The sequence below is a fragment of the Thalassophryne amazonica genome, chromosome 4, assembly GCF_902500255.1.
Source record: "Thalassophryne amazonica chromosome 4, fThaAma1.1, whole genome shotgun sequence".
In the NCBI taxonomy this organism is placed as follows: domain Eukaryota; kingdom Metazoa; phylum Chordata; class Actinopteri; order Batrachoidiformes; family Batrachoididae; genus Thalassophryne; species Thalassophryne amazonica.
The window spans coordinates 15,666,425-15,692,753 of record NC_047106.1 but is presented as its reverse complement, the minus strand read 5'-3'; the positions used below and the strand labels follow the sequence as shown (position 1 = coordinate 15,692,753).

General features: G+C 44.3%; 1 protein-coding gene across 2 annotated transcripts in view; it reads left to right on the top strand.

Moving 5' to 3' along the window:
- dixdc1a (DIX domain containing 1a) overlaps positions 1-26,329 on the top strand; it is a 59,635-nt gene that overhangs the window by 14,871 nt on the left and 18,435 nt on the right. Inside the window, exons 2-6 of one of the 2 annotated variants that reach the window (XM_034169141.1) lie at positions 12,927-13,084; positions 13,214-13,359; positions 15,318-15,407; positions 15,626-15,679; positions 15,769-15,819. In XM_034169141.1, coding sequence (XP_034025032.1) covers positions 12,927-13,084; positions 13,214-13,359; positions 15,318-15,407; positions 15,626-15,679; positions 15,769-15,819 — 499 coding nt within the window. The remainder of the gene's footprint in view (positions 1-12,926; positions 13,085-13,213; positions 13,360-15,317; positions 15,408-15,625; positions 15,680-15,768; positions 15,820-26,329) is intronic. The other variant, XM_034169142.1, reaches the window with a different exon arrangement.

Here is a 26,329-nt window from a genome sequence, read left to right as displayed (position 1 = left end):
TGTAATAAGTGTAGCTTATTCGTAGCTTTGGAGGCCAGGCTGGGCAAATTGGAGACTCGGCTCCGCACCGTGGAAAATTCTACAGCTAGCCAGGCCCCTGTAGTCGTTGCGGACCAAGGTAGCTTAGCCGCCGTTAGTTCCCCCCTGGCAGATCCCGAGCAGCCGGGAAAGCAGGCCGACTCGGTGACTGTGAGGAGGAAGCGTAGCCCTAAACAGAAGCCCCGTGTACACCGCCAACCCGTTCACATCTCTAACCGTTTTTCCCCACTCGGCGACACACCCGCCGAGGATCAAACTCTGGTTATTGGCGACTCTGTTTTGAGAAATGTGAAGTTAGCGACGCCAGCAACCATAGTCAATTGTCTTCCGGGGGCCAGAGCAGGCGACATTGAAGGAAATTTGAAACTGCTGGCTAAGGCTAAGCGTAAATTTGGTAAGATTGTAATTCACGTCGGCAGTAATGACACCCGGTTACGCCAATCGGAGGTCACTAAAATTAACATTAAATCGGTGTGTAACTTTGCAAAAACAATGTCGGACTCTGTAGTTTTCTCTGGGCCCCTCCCCAATCGGACCGGGAGTGACATGTTTAGCCGCATGTTCTCCTTGAATTGCTGGCTGTCTGAGTGGTGTCCAAAAAATGAGGTGGGCTTCATAGATAATTGGCAAAGCTTCTGGGGAAAACCTGGTCTTGTTAGGAGAGACGGCATCCATCCCACTTTGGATGGAGCAGCTCTCATTTCTAGAAATCTGGCCAATTTTCTTAAATCCTCCAAACCGTGACTATCCAGGGTTGGGACCAGGAAGCAGAGTTGTAGTCTTACACACCTCTCTGCAGCTTCTCTCCCCCTGCCATCCCCTCATTACCCCATCCCCGTAGAGACGGTGCCTGCTCCCAGACTACCAATAACCAGCAAAAATCTATTTAAGCATAAAAATTCAAAAAGAAAAAATAATATAGCACCTTCAACTGCACCACAGACTAAAACAGTTAAATGTGGTCTGTAGCTCCTCTGAAAAAGAGAGCTTTAAATCAGAAGTGTCTGACTCCGTGGTATAACTCACAAACTCGTAGCTTAAAGCAGATAACCCGTAAGTTGGAGAGGAAATGGCGTCTCACTAATTTAGAAGATCTTCACTTAGCCTGGAAAAAGAGTCTGTTGCTCTATAAAAAAGCCCTCCGTAAAGCTAGGACATCTTTCTACTCATCACTAATTGAAGAAAATAAGAACAACCCCAGGTTTCTTTTCAGCACTGTAGCCAGGCTGACAAAGAGTCAGAGCTCTATTGAGCTGAGTATTCCATTAACTTTAACTAGTAATGACTTCATGACTTTCTTTGCTAACAAAATTTTAACTATTAGAGAAAAAATTACTCATAACCATCCCAAAGACGTATCGTTATCTTTGGCTGCTTTCAGTGATGCCGGTATTTGGTTAGACTCTTTCTCTCCGATTGTTCTGTCTGAGTTATTTTCATTAGTTACTTCATCCAAACCATCAACATGTTTATTAGACCCCATTCCTACCAGGCTGCTCAAGGAAGCCCTACCATTATTTAATGCTTCGATCTTAAATATGATCAATCTATCTTTGTTAGTTGGCTATGTACCACAGGCTTTTAAGGTGGCAGTAATTAAACCATTACTTAAAAAGTCATCACCTAGCTATCTTAGCTAATTATAGGCCAATCTCCAACCTTCCTTTTCTCTCAAAAATTCTTGAAAGGGTAGTTGTAAAACAGCTAACTGATCATCTGCAGAGGAATGGTCTATTTGAAGAGTTTCAGTCAGGTTTTAGAATTCATCATAGTACAGAAACAGCATTAGTGAAGGTTACAAATGATCTTCTTATGGCCTCGGACAGTGGACTCATCTCTGTGCTTGTTCTGTTAGACCTCAGTGCTGCTTTTGATACTGTTGACCATAAAATTTTATTACAGAGATTAGAGCATGCCATAGGTATTAAAGGCACTGCGCTGCGGTGGTTTGAATCATATTTGTCTAATAGATTACAATTTGTTCATGTAAATGGGGAATCTTCTTCACAGACTAAAGTTAATTATGGAGTTCCACAAGGTTCTGTGCTAGGACCAATTTTATTCACTTTATACATGCTTCCCTTAGGCAGTATTATTAGACGGTATTGCTTAAATTTTCATTGTTACGCAGATGATACCCAGCTTTATCTATCCATGAAGCCAGAGGACACACACCAATTAGCTAAACTGCAGGATTGTCTTACAGACATAAAGACATGGATGACCTCTAATTTCCTGCTTTTAAACTCAGATAAAACTGAAGTTATTGTACTTGGCCCCACAAATCTTAGAAACATGGTGTCTAACCAGATCCTTACTCTGGATGGCATTACCCTGACCTCTAGTAATACTGTGAGAAATCTTGGAATCATTTTTGATCAGGATATGTCATTCAAAGCGCATATTAAACAAATATGTAGGACTGCTTTTTTGCATTTACGCAATATCTCTAAAATCAGAAAGGTCTTGTCTCAGAGTGATGCTGAAAAACTAATTCATGCATTTATTTCCTCTAGGCTGGACTATTGTAATTCATTATTATCAGGTTGTCCTAAAAGTTCCCTAAAAAGCCTTCAGTTAATTCAAAATGCTGCAGCTAGAGTACTGACGGGGACTAGAAGAGAGAGCATATCTCACCCATATTGGCCTCTCTTCATTGGCTTCCTGTTAATTCTAGAATAGAATTTAAAATTCTTCTTCTTACTTATAAGGTTTTGAATAATCAGGTCCCATCTTATCTTAGGGACCTCGTAGTACCATATCACCCCAATAGAGCGCTTCGCTCTCAGACTGCAGGCTTACTTGTAGTTCCTAGGGTTTGTAAGAGTAGAATGGGAGGCAGAGCCTTCAGCTTTCAGGCTCCTCTCCTGTGGAACCAGCTCCCAATTCAGATCAGGGAGACAGACACCCTCTCTACTTTTAAGATTAGGCTTAAAACTTTCCTTTTTGCTAAAGCTTATAGTTAGGGCTGGATCAGGTGACCCTGAACCATCCCTTAGTTATGCTGCTATAGACGTAGACTGCTGGGGGGTTCCCATGATGCACTGTTTCTTTCTCTTTTTGCTCTGTATGCACCACTCTGCATTTAATCATTAGTGATCGATCTCTGCTCCCCTCCACAGCATGTCTTTTTCCTGGTTCTCTCCCTCAGCCCCAACCAGTCCCAGCAGAAGACTGCCCCTCCCTGAGCCTGGTTCTGCTGGAGGTTTCTTCCTGTTAAAAGGGAGTTTTTCCTTCCCACTGTAGCCAAGTGCTTGCTCACAGGGGGTCGTTTTGACCGTTGGGGTTTTACATAATTATTGTATGGCCTTGCCTTACAATATAAAGCACCTTGGGGCAACTGTTTGTTGTGATTTGGCGCTATATAAAAAAATTGATTGAATTGATTGAATACTTTAAATTTGCAGGCAACAGTCTGCACTAAGACTTTTATGTTGTGCCGATGATGAACTATATACTAGAACATATATTTCATCATCGGCACAACATAAAAGTCTTATTGCAGACTGTTGCCTGCAAATTTGAAGTATTCTCAACTATTTTTTTTTACAGTGTTTTTGTTTTTGGGGGTGGGCGGGGGTCCATTGGGTAGGAAGTTGTGTCTAATGTGGAACAGAAACTGTTCAGATTTGTTGACAGAGCTGCAAAAACGATAAGTGGCACATTTATTCATTCGTTTTGGAATTGCAAGAGAGCAATCAATACAGAGTTTCTTTTTTCCCCTCTTCCTTCTTTTCAACTGATAGACTTTGTAACTTCCTGGCAGGAAAAAAGCTCATTAAATTTCGAGCAGATCCAGTTAAAGCTCCAGATTGAGAATATTAAAAATGAAAGGTGTGGTGGCTAAGTGGTTAGTGCGTTTGGTTTCAATGCAGAAGGTCCTTGGTTCAACCCCCACCCCTGCTGTATTTCCCCATGTAACAGAAAGCTGTGTCCGGCGTAAAAGGGTGATTCTTTAACTACGGGCACTATTGGCCTTGTAAATGTAATTTCCACCACACCATTGCCTTACAATATAAAGCGCCTTGGGGCAAGTGTTTGTTGTGATTTGGCGCTATATACATGTACTCTGATGTCACTGTTTATCTCCATAGAAACTACTAAAACAATCTTTCATACAAACTGTTTAAAGGGACATTACAGTGTTGTGGTGGAAATTACGGCAATAGTGTGGGACAACTACATTTTGTTTAAAAAAATCACAACAGTTGTATAACATTGAATACCCCAATTATGTTTTGATTATTTTACTGATATTTTATTCAGAGATATTTTAAAACATTAGAATAAACGTTTCTTTACCATTCATTTTTATCATTGAAGATCAAAAGTCTGGGTGTGGGACAAGCACAAAACGGCAATATTTGCATATAATGATGCTGAAAAAAGGTGAAAAAGTCATCATAGACTACTAGAACAAATTTCTTAACACACTTTCATTGTAAAGATAACTATAAAAGTGTGAAATTTCCCCTTTTTTTCTGTTTTTCATACAATATGATCAAAGGACATAATAAGTGCCCGTAGTCTAAGAATCACCCAAAAATTTGTGCCAATTTAATATGCAGCTCTATCTGCTGCAACAACCCTTCATAGAAAACTGAGGGAGCAGCTGAAAGGACTTTCTTTCAGTGGACTGATATGTACAAACATGACTTCCTTTTATGATTTAATCATGACACCACTTATAGCTCAATCAAAATATTTTGCTGATCAATATGAACTTTCGATTATCTCTAAAGCGCTATTGGTTGTCGAGATATAGCGGAAAATGTTTTTTTTCCCCGCACCTTTGAACTTGACCTTTACCTGATCTTCTCCTAAAGTTAATTAAATGGACTGCATTATATAGCGCTTTTCCATCTGTATCAGACACTCAAAGCACTTTACACATCAATGCCCCACATTCACCCTAATGACAGGCTGCTGCCATACAAGGTGCTCACTACACACCAGGAGCAAATAGGGGATTAAGGACCTTGCCCAAGGGCCCTTAGTGATTTTCCAGAAAGGCTGGGATTTGAACCGAGGATTGTCTGGTCTCAAGCCCAGTGCATTACCACTATACCATCACCTCCTCTCCATCATCTCAAGATGTCTGCCTAAGTAATAATTCCACCTAGTTTGGTGGGAAAATCCTCCCCCAGCTGCTCTGGGGGAGCCCTGAGGTGTTCCCAAGCCAGCCAAGAGACATAGTCCCTCCAGCGTGTCCTGGGTCTTCCCCGGGGCCTCCTCCCAATGGGACGTGCCCGGAACACCTCTCCAGCAAGGCATCCAGGGGGCATCTGGAAAAGATGCCCGAGCCACCTCAGCTGGCTCCTTTCGACATGGAGGAGCAGCGGCTTGACTCCGAGCTCCTCCCGAGTGACCGAGCTCCTCACCTTATCTCTAAGGGAGTGCCCAGCCACCCTGCATAGGAAACTCATCTTGGCCACTTGTACTCGCGATCTCGTTCTTTCAGTCATGAGCCAAATCTCATGACCATAGGTGAGGGTTGAAACGTAGATCAATCGGTAAATCGAGAGCTTTGTCGAACGCCTTCTACAGACTCCCATGAACCCTCGAGCACCCGATGGAGAGTGTAGAGCTGGTCCAGTGTGCCGCGATCAGGACGAAAACCACACTGCTCCTCCTGAATCCGAGGTTCGACTACTGGTCGAATTCTCCTCTCCAGTACTCTGGAATAGACCTTACCGGGGAGGCTGAGGAGTGTGAGCCCCCTATAGTTGGAACACACCCTCCGGTCCCCCTTCTTAAACAGAGGGACCACCACCCCAGTCTGCCAATCCACAGGCACTGTCCCCGACCACCATGCGATGTTGCAGAGGCGTGTCAACCAAGACAGTCCCACAACATCCAGAGACTTAAGGTACTCAGGATGGATTTCATCCACCCCAGGAGCCTTGCCACTGAGGAGCTTTCTGACCACCTTGGTGACTTCGGCCTGGGTGATGGATGAGTCAGCCTCTGAGTCCCCAGTCTCTGCTTCCTCTTCGAAAGATGTGACGATGGGATTGAGGAGATCCTCAAAGTATTTCTTCCACTGCCCAACAACATCCCCAGTCAGGGTCAACAGCTCCCACCTGCATCGTAGACAGTGCCGGTGGAGAGCTGCTTCCACCTCCCGAGGCATCAGATGGTTTGCCAGAATTTCTTCGAGGCCGACCAATAGTCCTCCTCCATGGCCTTCCCAAACTCCTCCCAGACCCGAGTTTTTGCCTCTGCGACTGCACGGGCTGCAGCACGCTTGGCCTGCCAGTGTGGAGGTGAGCCTGACTATCTCTAGTCAATATCTGTCAACCTCCTGCACAAGCTCAGGCTTTTTTGGGAAGGGGGGGGGGGGGGTCACCCTGTATATATCGTATTTGGGAAAGTTAAGGTGATGTGAGACACATTATTCTTACCTGTGATGACACGTTGCTGTGTGGTGCTGGACGTTGATACAGATGTTGAAGCTGCTGGTCAAACCCTCCTCGCTTATGGAACTGGATTCTTCAACAAAAACACAAAATGGCGACATGTCAAAAAAACCACACACACATCACAGTAATGGCACTAAATGAGTCAAATGTACATGTTTGTTGTCTTGCTGACTTTAGGTGTTTTTCTGTCAGAAGTTAATACTTTAAAGCAGAGCACGGAGTTAGCTAGCTCACTAGTTAGCAGTCAGCTAGCTCACTGTGTCCGCGTACATGAGACAACGATGTTACTTTAACACATGTTTAGACTCACAATCTTAGTTTGTTAAAGTGTGCTTCCCACCAATGAGATAAGTAACGTTAAACGGTGCTTTCAAGCAGACTACAGTCACAAAAACACTTACCAGCTGTCGCTTCTAACAAAGCCGAGTTGCGGTCATCCTGCCTCCCGTTGCTCGCCGGTCGGTGTCCGTAAACGGTGTTCCTGCGGTCGAACCATTTCCAGCCCTTATGGTCCGACCTACCCCGGTCATTGTGGTCCTGTAATCACTTTTAAGCTTTTTCAGCTGTTCTCTGAGTTGCTGTAATGTCCGGTGAGCCGAGTGCGGCCAAAGACTGGGAGATTTTCTCATTTCAGATCGCTTCATCCAACAAACACAAACGTTCGCAACTCATCCACAGACCACGGTGTGGTTTTGTGCGAGTAAATTAAAAAAAAAAAAAAAAAACGCAGTGAAGCGAAAGAAAACGACGGTCGCTGTAACACCGCTGTGACTATTTAAAAATGGCGGGTTTTGATTTTCGTCTTGACAGCGCGCTCATGACTCGTCCAGTGACGACATTCTCTGACCAATCAGTGGCCGGCAGCCTATTGACGTCACATTTTAGTATCGGCTCAGCTCGCTTGGAACCGCTCCTGAGCAGGTACTAAAAAAAGCACCCGGTACCAGGTACTAACCCTAGTGAAAAAGCAAAAAAAACGAGTAGAGTCGAGCCGAGTAGTGCCGAGTAGTGCTACTTTTGTGAAGTAGAAAAGCGCCATTAAAGTGGAAAATCCGTCCAGCCATTTTTTGTTAAGCTGATGGTTATATACTTTGGATCACCTCTCTCACCTTATTGGTATTTGATATTCTCAAAATGTTTTTCGAACAATTACAATGCAATTTCATGATGTTTTTTGTGACATCATCATAACTCCACCCATACCGGTTGATTACCAGTGATTGGTTAATTCATACGGTCTTTCAGTCATGTCTCTTGTCCTACTGGTTTCGATGATATCCTGAAATACCTGTTTTTCCAAATTATATTGTTGCTTATATATGCTTATATGTTATATTGTTGTTATAAGTGCAGTGCAGTGGCACAAAGCTCACTCATGGTACAGGGAGTCCCAAACAGGAAGTGCCAAATTTTTAGTCCACAGTGAAACAGGAAATGTCAAATGTTGAACACTTCCTGGCATGTGTGGAGCTAGAGTGGAGGCCAGGGTTGCGCTGGACTCCCCTGAAATTTGATTGACATGTCACAGCACTGCACGTCCGGTTGAAAAGAGCTGTTTTTTTTAAATCAGTGAGTCATTTTGACTGAAAGGATCCTCCTGTCCAGTAGTTGGTGCTGTGTACCACAAAATGATCAAATCCACCTTAGTAGAAGAAGAAAAATGTTTGCCTCAGGTATGAACTGAATACATCGTTTGAACCGTGGACTAATGACACCAAGGTTATATTCGTGAGTAAACGACCATACTTTATACCAGAAATGAGGTCCAGGTTGTTAAAAGCGGCATTTCTCCTTTAATTCAGGTTGCCTCGTGTATGCGTGTGTCTCCAGTGGTTTTTAAAATAACAGGCAGCTGTTGATTAAATAACCTCTTAATTTTGCTCTCTGAGTGACACCAGGATGATGCATTTCACTTAAAAATACACATGCCATGGAGTGTTTCTCAACTGTACTCAAAAGTATTGGAACACTTGGTATTTCACGTTTTAATTTATTTATGCCATTTCAAATACAAAAAATAAATAAATGTATAGTTATTTTCCTTAAACTCAAACTGAAAGCAAATGTCTACAACTTGATATAAATTAATTAAAAATATAAAATACAGTTTCCTTTTTTGATGTTTTGATGAAAGAAACTTTTGTATTTCTTCATAACTGATGTAAATAAAGTCCAAGCCATATTCAGTGACTTGGAAATGTTCATGTATCCATCCCCTGACTTGTTTGAAGAAAACTGGCAATAAAACTGGTTATTATTTACAGGTATTATCAAGTTTTAGAGATTTGCTTTCAGTTTGAGTTTGAGGAAGATAATTTTTGAAATTTTTATTCTTTATATTTTTTGTATTTCTTGTATTTAAAATGACATAAACAAATTAAAATGTGTGAAATTCCAAGTGTTCCAATACTTTTGGAGGGCACAGTATCAAAATTATTATTACTGTTTTGTTTAAGAATGTTTCATTTTCACTGTTGCTGCACTTTGTGTCAAATCATAGTCATATCGTACTGATATGACAATATTGAGATACAATATTCGGCCATATTGTACAGCCCTACTGTCAACTTGGTAAAAACTTTGAATATTAATTTATATTGACATAAAAAAATGCTTAAAGTGGAAGTGGCTTAAGAGTGCTGTAATTGGGGGGGTCTGTGGGGTGGAGCCCCCAGAAGCTGAAAGGTTTTGCTCATGAACCATTTTACTGAAAAAAAAAAGTCTGAAGGACCTAAATAACATGGATGGTGAGGACCTTCCAGGTGAGAGGCAAATAAAGAAAAATGCTTAAAAAGGCAGGGGGTCTGCTGCCCACCGAAGCTGAAAAGTTTTAGCCATGCTAATGTTCCCTTGAAGCATTTACTCAAAAAAAAGTCTGAAGGACCTAAATGACATGGTGAGATGCTGAAGAGTTTTACTCGTTCATGTCCACAACATATACATCTTAATATAAACGATGCTCCTGGATTAAAAGAGGGAGGTAGAATATTTTAAACCACATTTTAAACATTAGACAAAGTTGCTCTACATCGTATCATTTTCACCATCATGTCCTGATGTTATACAGCTTCATGATGAAGTAAGGGTTTTCTTTCACCAAATAAATCTAGGCTTGCATCTCTAATGTACCTTCTGTAGCTGAACTTTCGGGTCTTCTTTTTAATAAAATCCTCCTCTATACCTCTTCATCATGAAGCTGTATAACTGGGATACAAAATGCAAAACAAGCACTGTGCACAATTTCTCCAGCCACAGCCACAGAAGCGTGTAACGTGTAATTTTTTCTGGGTTGTCTGGGTGTCTTGGTGGCTTTCCTCACTCTTCTCCTTCTTGCATAATCACTCAGTTTTTGAGAACTGTCGACTTCATACAGATTTACCATAGAGTGTCATACTGTTTGTATTTCTTCATAACTGATGTAAATAAAGATCAAGACATATTCAGTGACTTGGAAATGTTCATGTATCCATCCCCTGACTTGTCTGAAGAAAACTGGCAATTAAACTGATTATTTACAGGTGTTATACCAAAGGGGCCCATTACTTATGCAACCCATCATCTTGGCTTTTATATTTTTAATTAATTTATATCAAGTTGCAGAGATTTGCTTTCAGTTTGAGTCTAAGGAAGATAATTTTTGAAAATTTTATATTCAGAAGCCTGATTTACTTTTTGTATTTGAAATGCCATAAACAAATTAAAATGTGTGAAATACCAAGGGGCTGAATACTTTTGCAAGCCACTGTAAATGTTAAAAACATCTATTAGAGAATAGTTCAATTTTTTTATATATCACCAAATCATATTATGAGTCGCCCCAACCTGACCCCCCCCCCCCCCCCCCCCCCCAAGCAAGCACATTGGCAATAGTGGTAAGGAAAAACTACAAAATACCGTATGATTAAAAATTTAAAAAATAACTCAAATACTTCCAGTTTTCCCCGCGACCCAATCCCGAATAAGCGGTTGATAATGTATGTACTTCCAGTTTTTGTTGAAGCTTTTGTCAAACAATAACTGCACCACCTTTTCCCTAGCACCCTCTAATGGTCACAATCATAAAGGTTTTGTCCGACTCTTCCAGACTGCAGTGAACTCAAGGCAAGATCACTGCCACAGCACCATCATGTACTTCAAGTATTAAGTAATGAGTATATTTGTGGAAATTACAATTACTGTGACATGCGTTGCATGTACCTCAGTAGGAGAGGAGTCTGGATAACCAACATTCAGGCTTGGGTTTGATACTCAGTCAGGCTACTTGTGATGGACTGCTGTACTATCCAGGGAGAAGTCATAAACTCATCTGCATAACTGTGGGTGTCTACTCCACGGGCTCCAGTGGGACTCAGAATTGACGAGGGTGTCAAAATCCAACCCCTCATCGTTATTGTGTCACCTGGGTAATGGATCAACTAGGGGATTGCCTGTTTGGGTGAAGTACAGTGGGAACCTTGTATGCCCGTGGCCACTAAGGTAATCATGAAGGCCCAGCGGGACCCATGAACATGACATGGCTAGCGGAGCTCTAGTGAAACAAGAAGTCCTCAATGGCAGATCAGGCGGAGAAGGTGATGGCTTGTAAACCAACAGCTGGGAGAGCAGATGAGGTCTTACCAGGTTCTCACACCCCAATCGTCTGGGATTTCTCAGCCATCAAACAAGGCTAAGGATCTGTAAGGGCTGTGTGTTTGTCAGCGTGCAGCCACATCCCCATGTTAAACAAACCCATGCACAGGCATCTCTAGATTGACCCTGGATATAGATTTGCTCCGGGAATCAATCAAGAGACCATCTTCTTCACCGCCAAGAGATGGCCACACATAGGACTGATGACAAACAAGCAGCAACTCACAGTTTATTGAGTTTTTTTTTTTCTCCACATCAAAAAAGTTGTTCTGAAAGGCTGCAGCCAATGTTCCTGTCATTGTTTCAGTATCATCAAATGAAATACATCCAAACTTCTGACTTCTCAAATGCTCCAACATAAAGTGCAGTTAAACAAGGTGTGAAATTCTGGCAGAATTCCACACGCCAACGTAAGCCCTCTCAGTTAACAGATTTATTTTTCCTGACAAGTGAAAGGAGGAGTACCCTGTTATCTGACCTGCATAATGCTATACGTAGGTCACAGAGTCAGTTTGGGAGCAGGACAAAAATGCCCTGAGACGAGACAAACATCAGAAAAAACAAAATTGTGGGAGTGGAACATTTGAAACTAGAAGCACTCAGAGACTGCAAACCTCCGCCAAGGCCATGGGGTCACTGACGCCATAACATCTACATGCTGCGGAATTATTGAACCTAAAAAAGTCTAACAATGATGTTTGCTCAGTAGAAAAAAGTTTCTGCTGTGACTGGATAGCATGTATCCTTAGCGCTTGGCATCACAGTTTATTCCAACTTGCACCTTTCCCAGAAGCTACTGTCATCTGAGCACTGATATTGATATTGCATGTGCTTATAGACAAAAACAAATAAGAGACAAAATTCAATTTATTATTCAACTAAACTACAAATATATGAATTTTTTAACATTTATGAAACACTTCTCTAAACAAGGCCATAGGGTCACTGACCCTAAAGAGATTCCCTCCTTGGCACAGTGATCTATTTCTTTTTGTCTCTTTCTCTAAAATTGTATATAATAATCATTAGATTATTAATATATAAACAAAAATAAATTTAAAAAATATTACAATTTGAAAACAAATCCACCCGAACGTGATGACAGCTGCAACTGCTTAATGCTAACTTTTAACATTGAAAATGCCATAGACGCGTTAGCATCGGGATCCGGATCGTGATCTGGATCACCACTAAAATTTAAGCACTTGTTCCTCTTGTCATTTCCAACCACTCCACAAAATTTCATCAAAATCTATTCAAAATGTTTTGAGTTATCCTGCTGACAAACAAACAAACAAACGCGACCGAAAACATAACCTCCTTGGCGGAGGTAATAATATCCTGAGGGAAGAAAACTAAACAATTTCCTGTGAGAGGGAAAAACAGTATTCCTGCTCCTACTGCGCACCCTCGGAACTTTGTATCCGAGTGTGTTTTGATGACCTCCACTCAGACCGATACTATGTCAGACTGCAAAAAACAATCTGAATTTCATTAATATCATGTGTTTGATGAGTGAGGCCGCCACTGTTCCTCCATGGGCTGAGGAGAACTCTACAGTGTGAGCACAAACACTTTATTATTTTTAATAATTCTAACTTAAATTGACAGCCTGTGACCTCTGCGTCACTCCTGCGGGTATTTTGTCTTTAAAAACAAGATATGGTGTGGAGTGTTTGCTCCAGGTGGGGATTAAGGTGTATTTTTGTGGCCTTTGGGGAATTATTACAGTAAAGTGTATATCTGTTTTTGGTGCTGCTCGGTCTATTTATTGCAGATCATTTGGCAGGAGACGCAAACACACTCATCCTTGTCTGTGCCCACCATCTGTTCCAGCCTGAGCTCAGCCAGCCCGGCTCACTCCCCCAAAGAAGAGTACGTTATCACCCAGACCACTGAGGCCCCCAAAGAAGATCCCGTCAACCATCAGTCTGAGGAGCAGGGGGGCGCTCGGGAAGACAAATCTGAGCTGACAGAGAAGAAATCTGTCACAGGTTGGCTGCACATCAACTCGTGTCGCGCATGATAAGAAGTTATGAATCCCTGCCATGTCACATTCAGAACAACAAAAATCCCCCCATGCCTCATCGCCTCTGTACCTCTCTTGTTGCTCTCACTTCCAGAAGAGGTGTCACTCTGTGGGTTGTGCCCCTCCCTCGGCCACGATGACCAGGAGGGGGAAAAGTCCTGGGAGGAGCAGCTGGATGCTCAGCAGGAACAGCTGGAGAAGGAAATGCAGGAGGCCCGGAGGATGGTGTTCCGCCTACAGGTAGTAACGCCTGCTGAGGACAAACTGCACCACTACTATGTGCACAGAGGAGGTGCACGCTGACTGCAGACGTGAATGAAGCTAATGCCTCCGCAGCGTGCGCCAGTTTATTGTTTAAGCATCAGATTTCCTGTTCAGGCTGAACATCTGATCCACACTTTATGGCTCATTGTGCAGTGTCAAGTTTTGAACCAACACAAGCTGTTTGGAATATTAACATTTTCTGTCCCAATTTGGTCCATTTTAATGATGAGCTACACTCAAGTGCATACATATTAGAGAGAAATCACATAATCTTTCATTTGAGGGTAGTTTTAAATCTGCCTGTCTTTCTTAAAGCTACAGTATGTCAGATTTAGGGGTGTTTATCAGTAGAAAAGGAATGTAACATCTAAAACTTTTTCCACATACACAATATCACCATTTCCCTCAAATATTGTTCACAAACCAGTCGAAATCTGTGATAGTGAACACTTCTCCTTTGCTGAGATAATCCATCCCACCTCACAGGTGTGCCATACCAAGATGCTGATTAGACACCATGATTAGTGCACAGGTGTGCCTTAGACTGCCCACAATAAAAGGCCACTCTGAAAGGTGCAGTTTTGTTTTATTGGGGGGGGGGATACCAGTCAGTATCTGGTGTGACCACCATTTGCCTCATGCAGTGCAACACATCTCCTTCGCATCATCCGTGAAGAGAACACTTCTCCAACGTGCCAAACACCAGCGAATGTGAGCATTTGCCCACTCAAGTCGGTTACGACGACGAACTGGAGTCAGGTCGAGACCCCGATGAGGACAACGAGCATGCAGATGAGCTTCCCTGAGACGGTTTCTGACAGTTTGTGCAGAAATTCTTTGGTTATGCAAACCGATTGTTTCAGCAGCTGTCCGAGTGGCTGGTCTCAGACGATCTTGGAGGTGAACATGCTGGATGTGGAGGTCCTGGGCTGGTGTGGTTACACGTGGTCTGCGGTTGTGAGGCTGGTTGGATGTACTGCCAAATTCTCTGAAACGACTTTGGAGACGGCTTATGGTAGAGACATGAACATTCAATACACAAGCAACAACTCTGGTTGACATTCCTGCTGTCAGCATGCCAATTGCACGCTCCCTCAAATCTTGCGACATCTGTGGCATTGTGCTGTGTGATAAAACTGCACCTTTCAGAGTGGCCTTTTATTGTGGGCAGTCTAAGGCACACCTGTGCACTAATCATGGTGTCTAATCAGCATCTTGGTATGGCACACCTGTGAGGTGGGATGGATTATCTCAGCAAAGGAGAAGTGCTCACTATCACAGATTTAGACTGGTTTGTGAACAATATTTGAGAGAAATGGTGATATTGTGTATGTGGAAAAAGTTTTAGATCTTTGAGTCCATCTCATACAAAATGGGAGCAAAACCAAAAGTGTTGCGTTTATATTTTTGTTGAGTGTAGTTCCTATAGGGTGAGAGCTGATGACTATTGCAAATACCTGCTTCGTTTAGAGATTAAAGCTGATGTTCATTAACTGAGTCTGGGTGACTACTTAAAATCTGAGTCCTCTGGTAGAACTTGTGCTGCACTGCATTTCTGCTAATAAAAATCCCTACTGTAACTTACTGTAGCTTTAAAGCAAAGCGGTGGAATCTTTGGCAAATTTTCTCTAGCTGAAGGCAAAAAAAGCCCAAAGACCAGCAGGACATGAAGCCAGTGCAGTGGAAGCTAGGCAGATCAGCACCACAGTAAAATCCAAGTGTCTGGTGATGTCTGCGAGTTCCAGATTTTAGGCGAAAAGGGATTTCCAACCAAGTATTAAATATGACAGTGAAATCTGTGTTTAGTGCAGCCGGCTGGACACGGTTCACCGAGTTTATTAGCTCAAATAAGAAACCTGCAGAACAGCCTGGTAATAAAAACACAAATGCGAGTTGGATGCAGTGGATTGAACCATGACTGTGTTTCTCCTCAGGCTTTGCTGCTGCATGGTTCCCTCCCTGAGGAGGACCAGGATGGAGCCGGCAGCTTCGGAGATAACCGGGCGAGCGCTGAACAGCAGCTGGTACGGCGTCCTCCGTGTTCTCACCCCGTCTGTGTGTGAAGTGTCAGTGACAGGCTGTCTGTTGTGATGTTATTTGCCGCCGTCACTCCTCTCGAGAGTGGCGACGACTGCCGAGCACAAATGAATCTCTGTAATCTGTTACCATCCCACTGCCTCCTCATAGGCGCTGACGCTTTTCTTTTCTGTAATTGTGCTGCTCACTCTCGCTCCCTTTGAAGGTTCTAATCCGCAGTCGCCTGGACCAAAGCGTGGAGGAAGCCCTTGATCTTAAGGTACAGTAAGTAAACGTAATTAGGTTTAATATAGATGAGCTGCCATGTGATCTGCTTTTTCTAATGGCTCTGCTCATTTGTGCACTTAGAGAGAACTCCTGAGACACAAACAGGAGGCGCGCCACATTCAGGCCATCAAGGTAAACCGCTTACTCCAATTTGGCCCTTTGTGTATAAATTAGAAATGGTTAAAGTCTATAATTAAAGCTTTTCCCACTGTACCCGTGGTTTAACCACTCAGCCAAAGTTTTTCCAGGGGGTTTTGTTGTTACCTTCCATACCTGTCTATCCCTTGATTTCCATTAAATAAAAACATTATGTCTCCAGATTCTAGGGACAAATGCTTCCTGGCATCATTAGTGATGATGGACTATCAAAATAAAGGTGCCTAAAAATGTAGTCTTTTCTAATATAAATTAACCTCCATTGCCATAGTTCCCCAACCTTTTGTTTGTTTCTTTTTGGCAAAAGTTAACTTTACGGTCCCCCCCACCCAGGTGCTTGTACCCCAAGTTGAGAACAAGAGCTCGATTACATGAATGCAACTTCTAGGAAACTCCGTCTTCTTACTGATAAGTACAGGTTGTGCATTAATTCATTCATTCATTCTTTCATTTTTTGACGCTTATCTGAGTCTGGGTCGTAGTGGCAGGAGACCAAGCAGCTCAATCCACACTTCCCTATCCTCAGCCATGTCCTGTAACTCTTCCTAGGGGATCCAGAGGCATTCCCAAGCCAGTTGGGAAATCTAATCTTTCCAGTGTGTCCTGGGTCTTCACTGGGGTTCCTCCTATTTGGACGTACCTAGAAGACTTCCCTCAGTAGATGACCAAGTGGCATCTTCACTAGATGCTCTAATCACCTCAGCTGGCTATGCAAAAAAACAGCAGACCTACTCCCAGTCCCTCCCAGATAGCTGAGCTTCTTACTCTGTCCAGGAGTGTGAGCCCAGATACCCGACGGAGAAATCTCATTTCTGCAGCTTGTATTGAAATGAATTTGAACTGAATTTATTAGACACCCATGCAACAAAATTTCAGTCATATACAACAGCAAAACTCATAAACAAAGTAGTCAATGAAAAAAAGACAGTAAGAAAAAATAAGCAATGTACACGGTGCCTAAAGGCGTAGGAAGAAGCAAAGCTTATCAACGTCACTCCTCCATGAAATCAAATCAAACCAGGCATATGTGCCTGTTCATAAACGTTCATTTCTAAACAAAATCTGTACAACAGCAGCCGTGTATCCGTGACCTTGTTCTTTTGGTCATTACCCAAAGTTCATGACCGTAGGTGACGATAGGAGCGTAAATCGACTGGTAAATCGAGTCTTGCATTCTGGGTCAGCTCCTTCTTCACCACGACAGTCTGGTACAGAATTTGTAAAATGTCAAATGCTGCCCCAGTCCGTCTATTGATCTCACGCTCCACCTCACCCCCACTCATGAACAAGACTATGAGATAATCTCCTACACTTGGGGATGTGCAGTACTGGCCGTCCATGTTTGCAATCAATATTATAAAGGTTGTGTAGAATTTTAATGTGCATAGTGTGATCAAAACAATTGTTTTTTTTACATCTTTATTTTAGTTAAAGAACTACTGACTACTGAAATATTCAGACAACTTGATTGATCCCAATTTCAGTATCTCACAGCGCATGTAAACAATGGAGAAGCAAGGATGTGAATGGAGCCAATTCAGCGAGTTCACAAGTTTATGATGATGACACGTTCTCTCAAGTTGAGAGAGGTATCTAGAAGAGATGTAACACCTGTAATGAAGTTCTGCCGTGCCCCGATGTTGTGTTGTCGTCCATGCTTCATGAGCTGTGTTTACATTGTACCCTAAACCAAAATTCTGCTGAAACCGACCTCTCGTGTGAGTCACGGACCGCCAGATGGTGCGAGATTCACAACTGCAAAACACAGAATGGGGCAGTTAGTTTTCAGCTTACCTTGTCTGCAAATACACAACATTCAGTGTTACATGCCAAGTTACAAATCAGAGAAAAATGAAGCAAGCAAATAAATTGAGTTGGATAAGAACAGCAAGATAAAACAAAATCACTTAAAATGACGCTCCGAGTTTAGTGGCCTGATAACAGAGGGAGTAAAAGATTTGGAGTATCTATTAATTCTTCTTAAGGGTAAATAATAGCAGCAGCCTGAAGGCATCGCCTTGAATTCAAAACACAAAACATGATCAGGATGTCTGATGAGATTCTTTGCCTTCTTTTCAACTGTTATTCCCACTTTGAAAACACACACACACACACACACATATATATATATATATATATATGTACAGCTATGCTCAAAAGTTTCCATACCCTGGTAATTTTGACCTGATAACATGCTGACAAGTTGACACAAACGGGTTTGAATGGCTGCAAAAGGTAACCATCCTTACCTGTGATCTGGTTGCTTGTAATCAGTGTGTGTGTTATGGTTAGGCATCCGGACGGGACCGGACTGTTACAGGTCCGGTAAACACTGGGAGCAAGGAACAGAACTGGTTGTGAACAAAAAGAGATTTATTTACAATAAACCAGTGAACAATGCTGTGCTGGTTAGATGGCCTCCTGAGCCAAGACAGGGCCCACTTGTAGTGGTGGAACATCTGGGAGCTGCAGTGCACACACGGACAGACTTGGGAGTCTCAGAACAAGCAGGAATCCTGGGGTATATGGGAACTGGATCTGGAGCCAGATGGGCGCACAGAGCTGAGGACGGGAACTAGGAGAACAGGTGTGAGGTCTTGCACTCGTAACACTGAAGCCTTTAACAACAAGCAGTTCGCTGTAGGCTTAAAACAGGAATGTTCATTGTTCTGCAAATAATGTTCACAGTGTAGGAAATAAGGTTTGCTGTTCAGGATTTGTTCACAGTTCATGAGTATCTTCTGAGGTCAGAGGTCAAGTGCTGTGCATCTGGACGCAGTTCCAATTAAGCAGGACTTGATGTTAGAAACAACTTGGAAAGTTCTTAGTGGTTCAGTATCAGAGTTCATACAGTTCTAGGAAAACAGCTCTTGGAAATAGTTCTTTGTCAAGTGCAGTCACTGACAGGAACAGCGTGAGAGCGGGATCTCACAGAACATGAAGGAACTTAACTGAAGTGTTGCAGAGATACGCGCTCTGTAGCTGAGAGCCGGAGAGTTCCACAGTGATGTGGTGCAGATAGTTGTGGAGCCAGGAGCATATGCAACATGGAAGCAGAGCAGGAGAGTGTCTGGAAGCACCAGAGAGAGCAACAAGCTCTAATACGGGAATTAGAGTTGGCCAGGTTACCTTGAAACGAGCTGCGGAAAGTTCCGATGTCTGAGTGCATAGAAGCCACAGGTGAGGTCAAGGTCATGGAATCTCATGCAGGATGCGATGCAAGAATCTGGCTTCATGGCATGGAAAACCAAGAATCTGGCAGTGAATAAGCTCAAAGCCTGGGTTCAAGTAACCCAGGCTGTTAACATTACGACTGTGCAGATTACGACTAAAGATGCTGAGGAATCTCTGACATCCATTCCAGAAAAAGGAAAGACCATCGTCAACAACTTCCTTGCTGCACAGCTAATCGATGTAGAGGCCAAGAGCTTGTGGGATGCTATTCCCAAATCTACTGTGGCAACCTTTGCAAGCATGAAGAAGGCCCTGTCATTTGACAAAGAGAGGAAAATGGTTCTTGACCCAGAGGTACTATTCCAGCACTTGCTCTCTGTTGTGAAGCACCGTGACATTGATATGAGAATGGTTTTGTCATACGAGTTGAACCCAGTTCTGCCTGCATTGTTCCATGATGATGGAACCATGAGAAAGGCCATCAAGTCTGATCTAGCTGATAAGTTAAAAAGAACTGTCCACAAGAAACTGAATTGAAATCCAACATCCATATCCCAACAGCTTACATCATTGATGACATGTGCTTCATCCAAGGTGTGAATAAATCGCAATTCAAAACCTTTGATGACCTCGGTGAAATTGTACTCAAGAAGTTGTCTAGATTATACAGGAACCCAGATCTTGATATTGAGATAGTTACCCTTGTATTTGATAGGTATGATGTGAGTTCAAGTATCAAAGGCAATGAGAGTCAACGACATGGTGACATATGCTGATGGACCCTCTCACAAGATCATCGGAAACAGACAAGTCCCCAACTCCAGGCAGTTTCTCAAGTCAGGACAAAACAAGGCAGCCCTTATTTATTTCCTGAGCAAGTACATCGAAGAGCATGCACCAGATAGAATTCCTAAGTAACAAACACTTGTCATTGCTGGAGGATATCCTAATTGTGAACTTGTGAGAGAGATTTCAAGTCAATGAGCAAGAGATCTGGAGGCTCTTTTTTCCAACCACTATGAGGCAGATTCCAGGATGATATTGCACGCTACCCATTTATTAACCTTTCCTCTCACCATAGTCAGATGTGACGATACAGATGTCTTAGTCCTTTTGTTGTACTACCAAAATAGAGGTCAAATGAGCAAAGATGTATACATGCATGCTGGCCACTCAGGAAAGTTTATCACCAGAGAACGGTTCATTCCAGTACTGAAAATTGCTGAGGCAGTTGGGATGGATCAGTGTTGCATTCTACCTGCTGTGGATGCCCTGACTGGCTGCGATTCCACCAGTGGCTTTTTCAGACTTGGGAAGAAAACAGCATACACCATCCTTCAAAAACACAAAAATGCTCTTAAGGGACTGACAGAATTCCATTGTCCAGGTGATGAGGGACTTGATGCTGCTATGGAGCTCCTCCTTTTGATGTATGGGAAGGTTCGCAATGGCAGATCGTACGCTACTCTTGACAAATTGCACTTCATGTTATCATCCACAACTGACAAACCAGTGTCATCCCTCCCTCCAACTGATGATGCATTTAGACAGCATGCTCTTAGAGCAAAGTTCCAGACAATGATCTGGTGCCGTAGCCACATTGCAAAGCCAAGAATGAGAGATCCCACAGCATACAGTTGGGTTAAATCAGATGAAAACCTGCAGTGTGTGACAAATCAGAAGGAATCAGGATTTGACCCACTTGTACTGTAACTGTAAAGATGCCAACTGCATTGATGGTAGAAAATGTCCATGTCTGCTTGCTGGCTTGAAATGCATAGAAATATGCAGCTGCAATAACTGTCCAAACACTGTGGCTATGGTACAAAATGATGATGACGGGAATGACGACGAAGACTAGAAATGATATTTTTGAATGAAGCCCCAAGACTATTGTATGTCAGTTTGAAATTCCAAGATTATTGTTATCAGTGGCATAAGAACAAATGACTAGCAACATTTCTGAGGGTATGAACCCCCTCTCCCAGAAACCCCATAACGTATTCAAGCAATATTGTGGGAAAATCACAATTCGAGTGAGAATACGAGGCTTTTTGTAAGATTACGTATTTCGTTATTTGTAGGGGTCAAAGCCATGTAAAATATGATTCTTTTGTTAAAAATCTTATCTCACTAGATAGTGGACTGTTATGTGTCGGACACAGTCGGAGCACCGACCCAGCGTTTGACATTAGGACCCAGCATAAAGGAAACAGAGCACGGTTCAAAGGATAACAGAATTTAATGACATAACAGTGAGTGCTCAATTAATAACCAATAAGTGCGCGGTCTGGCGAGGTGGAAAAACGGTGCGCTCCCAGCAGCACAAACGGTCCGGAGCCAGAACAGTTCGGACCCAAGGACCCCGCCGACACCCCCCAGGTGGCCGCGACCAACCGAGTCTGTGAAAGAAGAAATCATAATGTGAGTCCACCACTCCACACACAGAGAGACCACTCAAAGGTGTACATAATCAGCAAACACTTCCTGGCTTAATCACCAATCAGCTTCCCACCCCGCAGGCATGGAACACCCAGTTCAATTCTCCACTGCAGTGGAAGCTGATTAAACGACTAACATAACAGCTCAATATAATAAGGTGTGAGGGACACCACATCTACTGACTGTACTCATGTTAGTCACAAAACCTAAAGTACCTCAGGAAGTGTGCTGACGAGCGTGAGACCTCACCCCCTCCTCCTTCACAGACCATGGCATCAAACCTGGTACGGTCTCTGCGTCCATAATGATGAGATGGTTCTCCAAACGTCGATCTCACCCGTCTGGTCACAAGGTCGAGTCTCTGGCAAATACACACTGTGTACTCCAGACTTAAATGCAACCATGCCCCAATCCATACAGATGCACCACAGCTGTGAGTCCTGACGAGCTGCACTTGACAAGCCTCAGGTGATCAGGGTGAGGTCCTGATAACTCAGCCACACATCAGCCACTCAGTCCTGAACGCATGCCACCTGGAAGGAAAGACAGAAAACAGAAACAAAAGCCAGCCAGGCACCCCAGCCACACAACAGCACCCCACCCTCACGGGAAGCCTCCCGGCGACCACACAAACCTGGCCCAGGAAAAACACCCCCTCCAGGGACCATGGCTGGAAACCGTATCTGCATTCATCTTCCAACTGAATCTTCATCTAACAGAACTGTTGACGTCTTCTCCTCTGACTGCATCTTTGCCTTTGTTTCTGTCATTCACTTTGCACAGGTGGGGCCAGGAGTTCTTGAACCTGTGCGGTCAGCCTTTGTCCGACCATGTTTAGAGTCTGTTTAGTCATAAAACAAAAAGACAAACACAAACAACCAAACCACCCCCCCCTCCCCAGAGGACCGTCCCATCAAACCCCGGGAAGAGGAGAAAAGAAAAACACAACCCAAACTTAAGCTTGCAAACAAAGAAAAACGCTAAACCCCCCCCGGACGACATGTAGGGACCAACACCCCCCAGAGGACATCCCGCCAGCTCCAGGAGTAATAACCACAGCTGAGGTCCCTCTGGGATCCAAAGTCACCCACAGGGACTCCCAGCGCCTCCCAGAGGACCGTTCCATCAAACCCCAGGAGACGCCCCCCCTCATGACTAACAGACCCAGCCCCGGCCGTCTATGGCTAGATGGACCCACAGCCCTTTCCCCCCCAGAGGACACCACAGTCACACCCTGAGGGCGGAAACTGGGGGGAAAAACAAAAGAAAAAAAAACATACAAACAAAACAACCCCACCCCCTCAGCGCAGTGGAAACTGGAAGTACATCCAGTGTCACCAACCACGACTATACCCCAAAAGTCAACCGGGAGGAGTGGAACAGCGGTAATGGCACACGGCACAAAACGGCGCCATCCCTCCGACCTTTAAACCAGCCACCAGCTGCGGGTATATTCCACTGCCCCAAACCTCAGCTACGCCGATGGCATACGGCTCAAAGGCGCGCTGAAGCCGGAGGTGGAACAGGGAATCAACAAAAAAAACCAACACCCCGAACCCCCCCCTCCCGGATGCAGAGGTCACCTGGGAAACGCCCAGAATAACCGAACTGCACCACCCCAGCAACGCCGACAACGTACGGCTCAAACGGCTGGGGCCGGAGGAGAAGACAGGGAATAAAAAAAATACCCCAAACCCCCCCCCCCCCTCCCGGGTGCAGAGGTTACCTGGGAAACACCCAGTATAACCAAACTGCACCACTCCAGCAACGCCGACAACGTATGGCTCACACGGCTGGAGCCAGAGGAGAAGAGAGGGCACAACAAAAACAAAAAAAAAGAAAAAAAGAAAAAACAACCCAATTACCCCCCCCATCACCCCCCAGAGGGCCGTCCCATCAAACCCTGGGAGGTGAAACCAAAAGAAATAAAAAAGAAAGACTAACAGACTAACATAAAGCCACCTGGGTCCTTTCTATGCTCCAGACAGCCTGCACGTTCACGACCCCAGAACACTAATAGTGCTGAACATCCCACACAAAAACCAACTCAAAAAACCCCCACAAAAAATGCACTGCTATGCTGGAGTTTACCCCGGTAGATGAGAGGGTCGCCTCCCTATGCCTTCAGGTGGCCGGGGGGGGGGGGGGGGGGGGGGTGCTCTAATTGTTGTTTGTGCTTATGCACCAGACTGCAGCTTTGAGTATTCGGCCTTCTTGGAGTCCCTGAATGGAGTCTTGTATGGGGCTCCGGTGGGTGGACTCTATTGTTCTACTGGGTGACTTCAACACACATGTGGACAATGATAGCGACACCTGGAGAGGCATGATTGGGAGGAACGGCCTCACCGATCTAAACCCGAATGGTTGTTTATTATTGGACTTCTGTGCTAATCGCGGACTGTCCATAACAAAAATCATGTTCGAACATAAGGATGCTCATAAGTGTACATGGTACTAAAGCACCCTAGGCTGAAGATCGATGGTCAATTTTCTGATAGTATCATTTGATCTGAGGCCTCATCTTCTGAACACTCAGGTGAAGAGAGGGGCAGAACTGTCAACTGATCACCATCTGGTGGTGAGTTGGATCAGAGGATGGGGGAGGACTTTGGACAGACCAGGTAAGCCCAAACGGATACTGTGGGTGAACTAGGAACATCTGGAGGAGCCCACTGTCTGACAGATTTTCAACTCACACCTCCGGCGGAGCTTTTCTAGCATCCCTATGGAGGTTGGGGGCATTAAACCAGAATGAGCAATGTTCAAAACTTCCATTGCTGAAGCTGCAGGAGCAGCTGTGGCCTGAAGGTCTTAGGTGCCTGAAGGGGCAGCAACCCTCGAACACTGTGGTGTACAACCTGGTGGTGAGGTCAGGAAAGCCATCTGACTGAAGAAGGAGGCCTTCCGGGATGTGTTATCTCAGAGGACTCCGGAGGCAGTTGCAAGGTACCAACAGGCCCGAAGGGCAGCAGCCTCTGCTGTGGGTGAGCCAAAGCAGTGGGTGTGGGAGGAGTTCAGAGCAACCATGGAGAAGGACTTTCAGTCGGCACCAAGGTGCTTCTGGCAGACCATGAGGCACTTCAGGAGAGGAAAACGGGGAACCATCCAAGCTGTCTACAGTAAGGATGGGACTCTGTTGACCTCAACTGAGGATGTAATCCAGCGCTGGAAGGAACACTTTTAGGAACTCCTGCATCAGACTGGAGCACCCTCTATATCAGGGGCAGAGCTGGAAGCTGATGGAGGATTTTCATCAATTTCCCTGGTGGAAGTCACTGAGGTAGTAAAACGACTCCGCAGTGGAAAGGCCCCGGGGGTTGATGAGATCTGTCCAGAAATGCTGAAGGCTCTGGGTGTGGAGGGACTGTCTTGGATGAGACGTCTCTTCAACATTGCGTTGAGGTCTGGGACAGTGCCTAGAGAGTGGCAAACTGGGGTTTTGGTCCCAATATTTAAAAATGGAGACCAGAGAGTGTGTGCCAATTACAGGGGCATCACACTACTCAGCTTCCCTGGTAAACTCTACTCCAGCGTGCTGGAAAGGAGGGTTTGGCTGGTAGTCAAACTTCTGATTGAAGAGAAACAATGCGGGTTCCCTTCTGGTTGTGGAACAACCGACCAGCTCTTCACTCTCACAAGGATCCTGGAGGGTGCCTGGGCAGCCCATTCTCACATTTTTTTCGTGCTCCCGTCACCAATCCTATTTGTGATATTCATGGACAGGATATCATGGCATAGTCGGGTGGAGGAGGGTTTCTGGTTTGGTGGACTCAGGGTCTCATCACTGCTGTTTGCAGATGATGTGGTCCTGTTGGCTTCATCAGCCTGTGACTTCTAACACTCACTAGATCAGTTCGCAGTTGAGTGCGAAGTGGCTGGGATGAGGATCAGCACTTGTAAATCTGAGGCCATGGTTCTCAGTAGGAAACCAGTGGGTTGCCTACTCTGGTTAGGGAATGTGGTCTTGCCCCAAGTGAAGGAGTTCAAGTACCTTGGGGTCTTGTTCACGAGTAAGGGGACAATGGAGCATGAGATTGACCGGAGAGTCGGCACAGCAGGGGTGGTGTTACATTCACTCTAGTGTAGCAGAGCCGCTGCTTCGCATTGAAAGGAGCCAGCTGAGGTAGTTCAGGCATCTGGTAAGGATGCCCCCTGGGTGCCTCCCTAGGGTGGTATTCCAGGCATGTCCATCTGGGAAGAGACCCCGGGGAAGACTCAGGACTAGATGGAGAGATTATATCTCCACATTGGCCTGGGAAGGCCTCAGGATCCCCCAGTCAGAGGTGGTCAACATGGGAAGGGAAGTCTGGGGTCCCCTGCTGGAGCTGTTGCCTACGCGACCCAATCCTGGATAAGCAGTTGAAGATGAGTGATGAGTGGAGGCTTTTTGCAAGAAGAATGGACAGCTTTACCATCAGAGAACATAGAGAGCCTTGTCCACAACAACCACATTAGACTCCAAGCTGTCATAGATGTTAAAGGGGGCAAAACACAGTATTAAGAACTATGTAAACTTTGATAAGGGTCACTTGGGTAGTTTCTGTTGTCATAATGATTTAAAAAGAGTAAACATTTGTTTGACAATAAATGGCTTCACACAACCATTAACCATGAGTGAAGAAAAGGTTTTGTGTTATCATTCATATTCTACTGAAAAATGGCCAAAACATAAAAAATTCTGCCAGGGTATGTAAACTTTTGAGCATGACTGTATTTATTTATTTATTTTGTCAGAATCTTTTTACCTCAATAAACATCAATAAACATGGAACAGAGGGCGAAAATTCTGGTCAGTTCATTTGTTTGTTTAAATGTCATCCCTCTGGCGAGTTATGCACCGTATGTTTTGTGTGTGTGTGTGTGCGTGTGT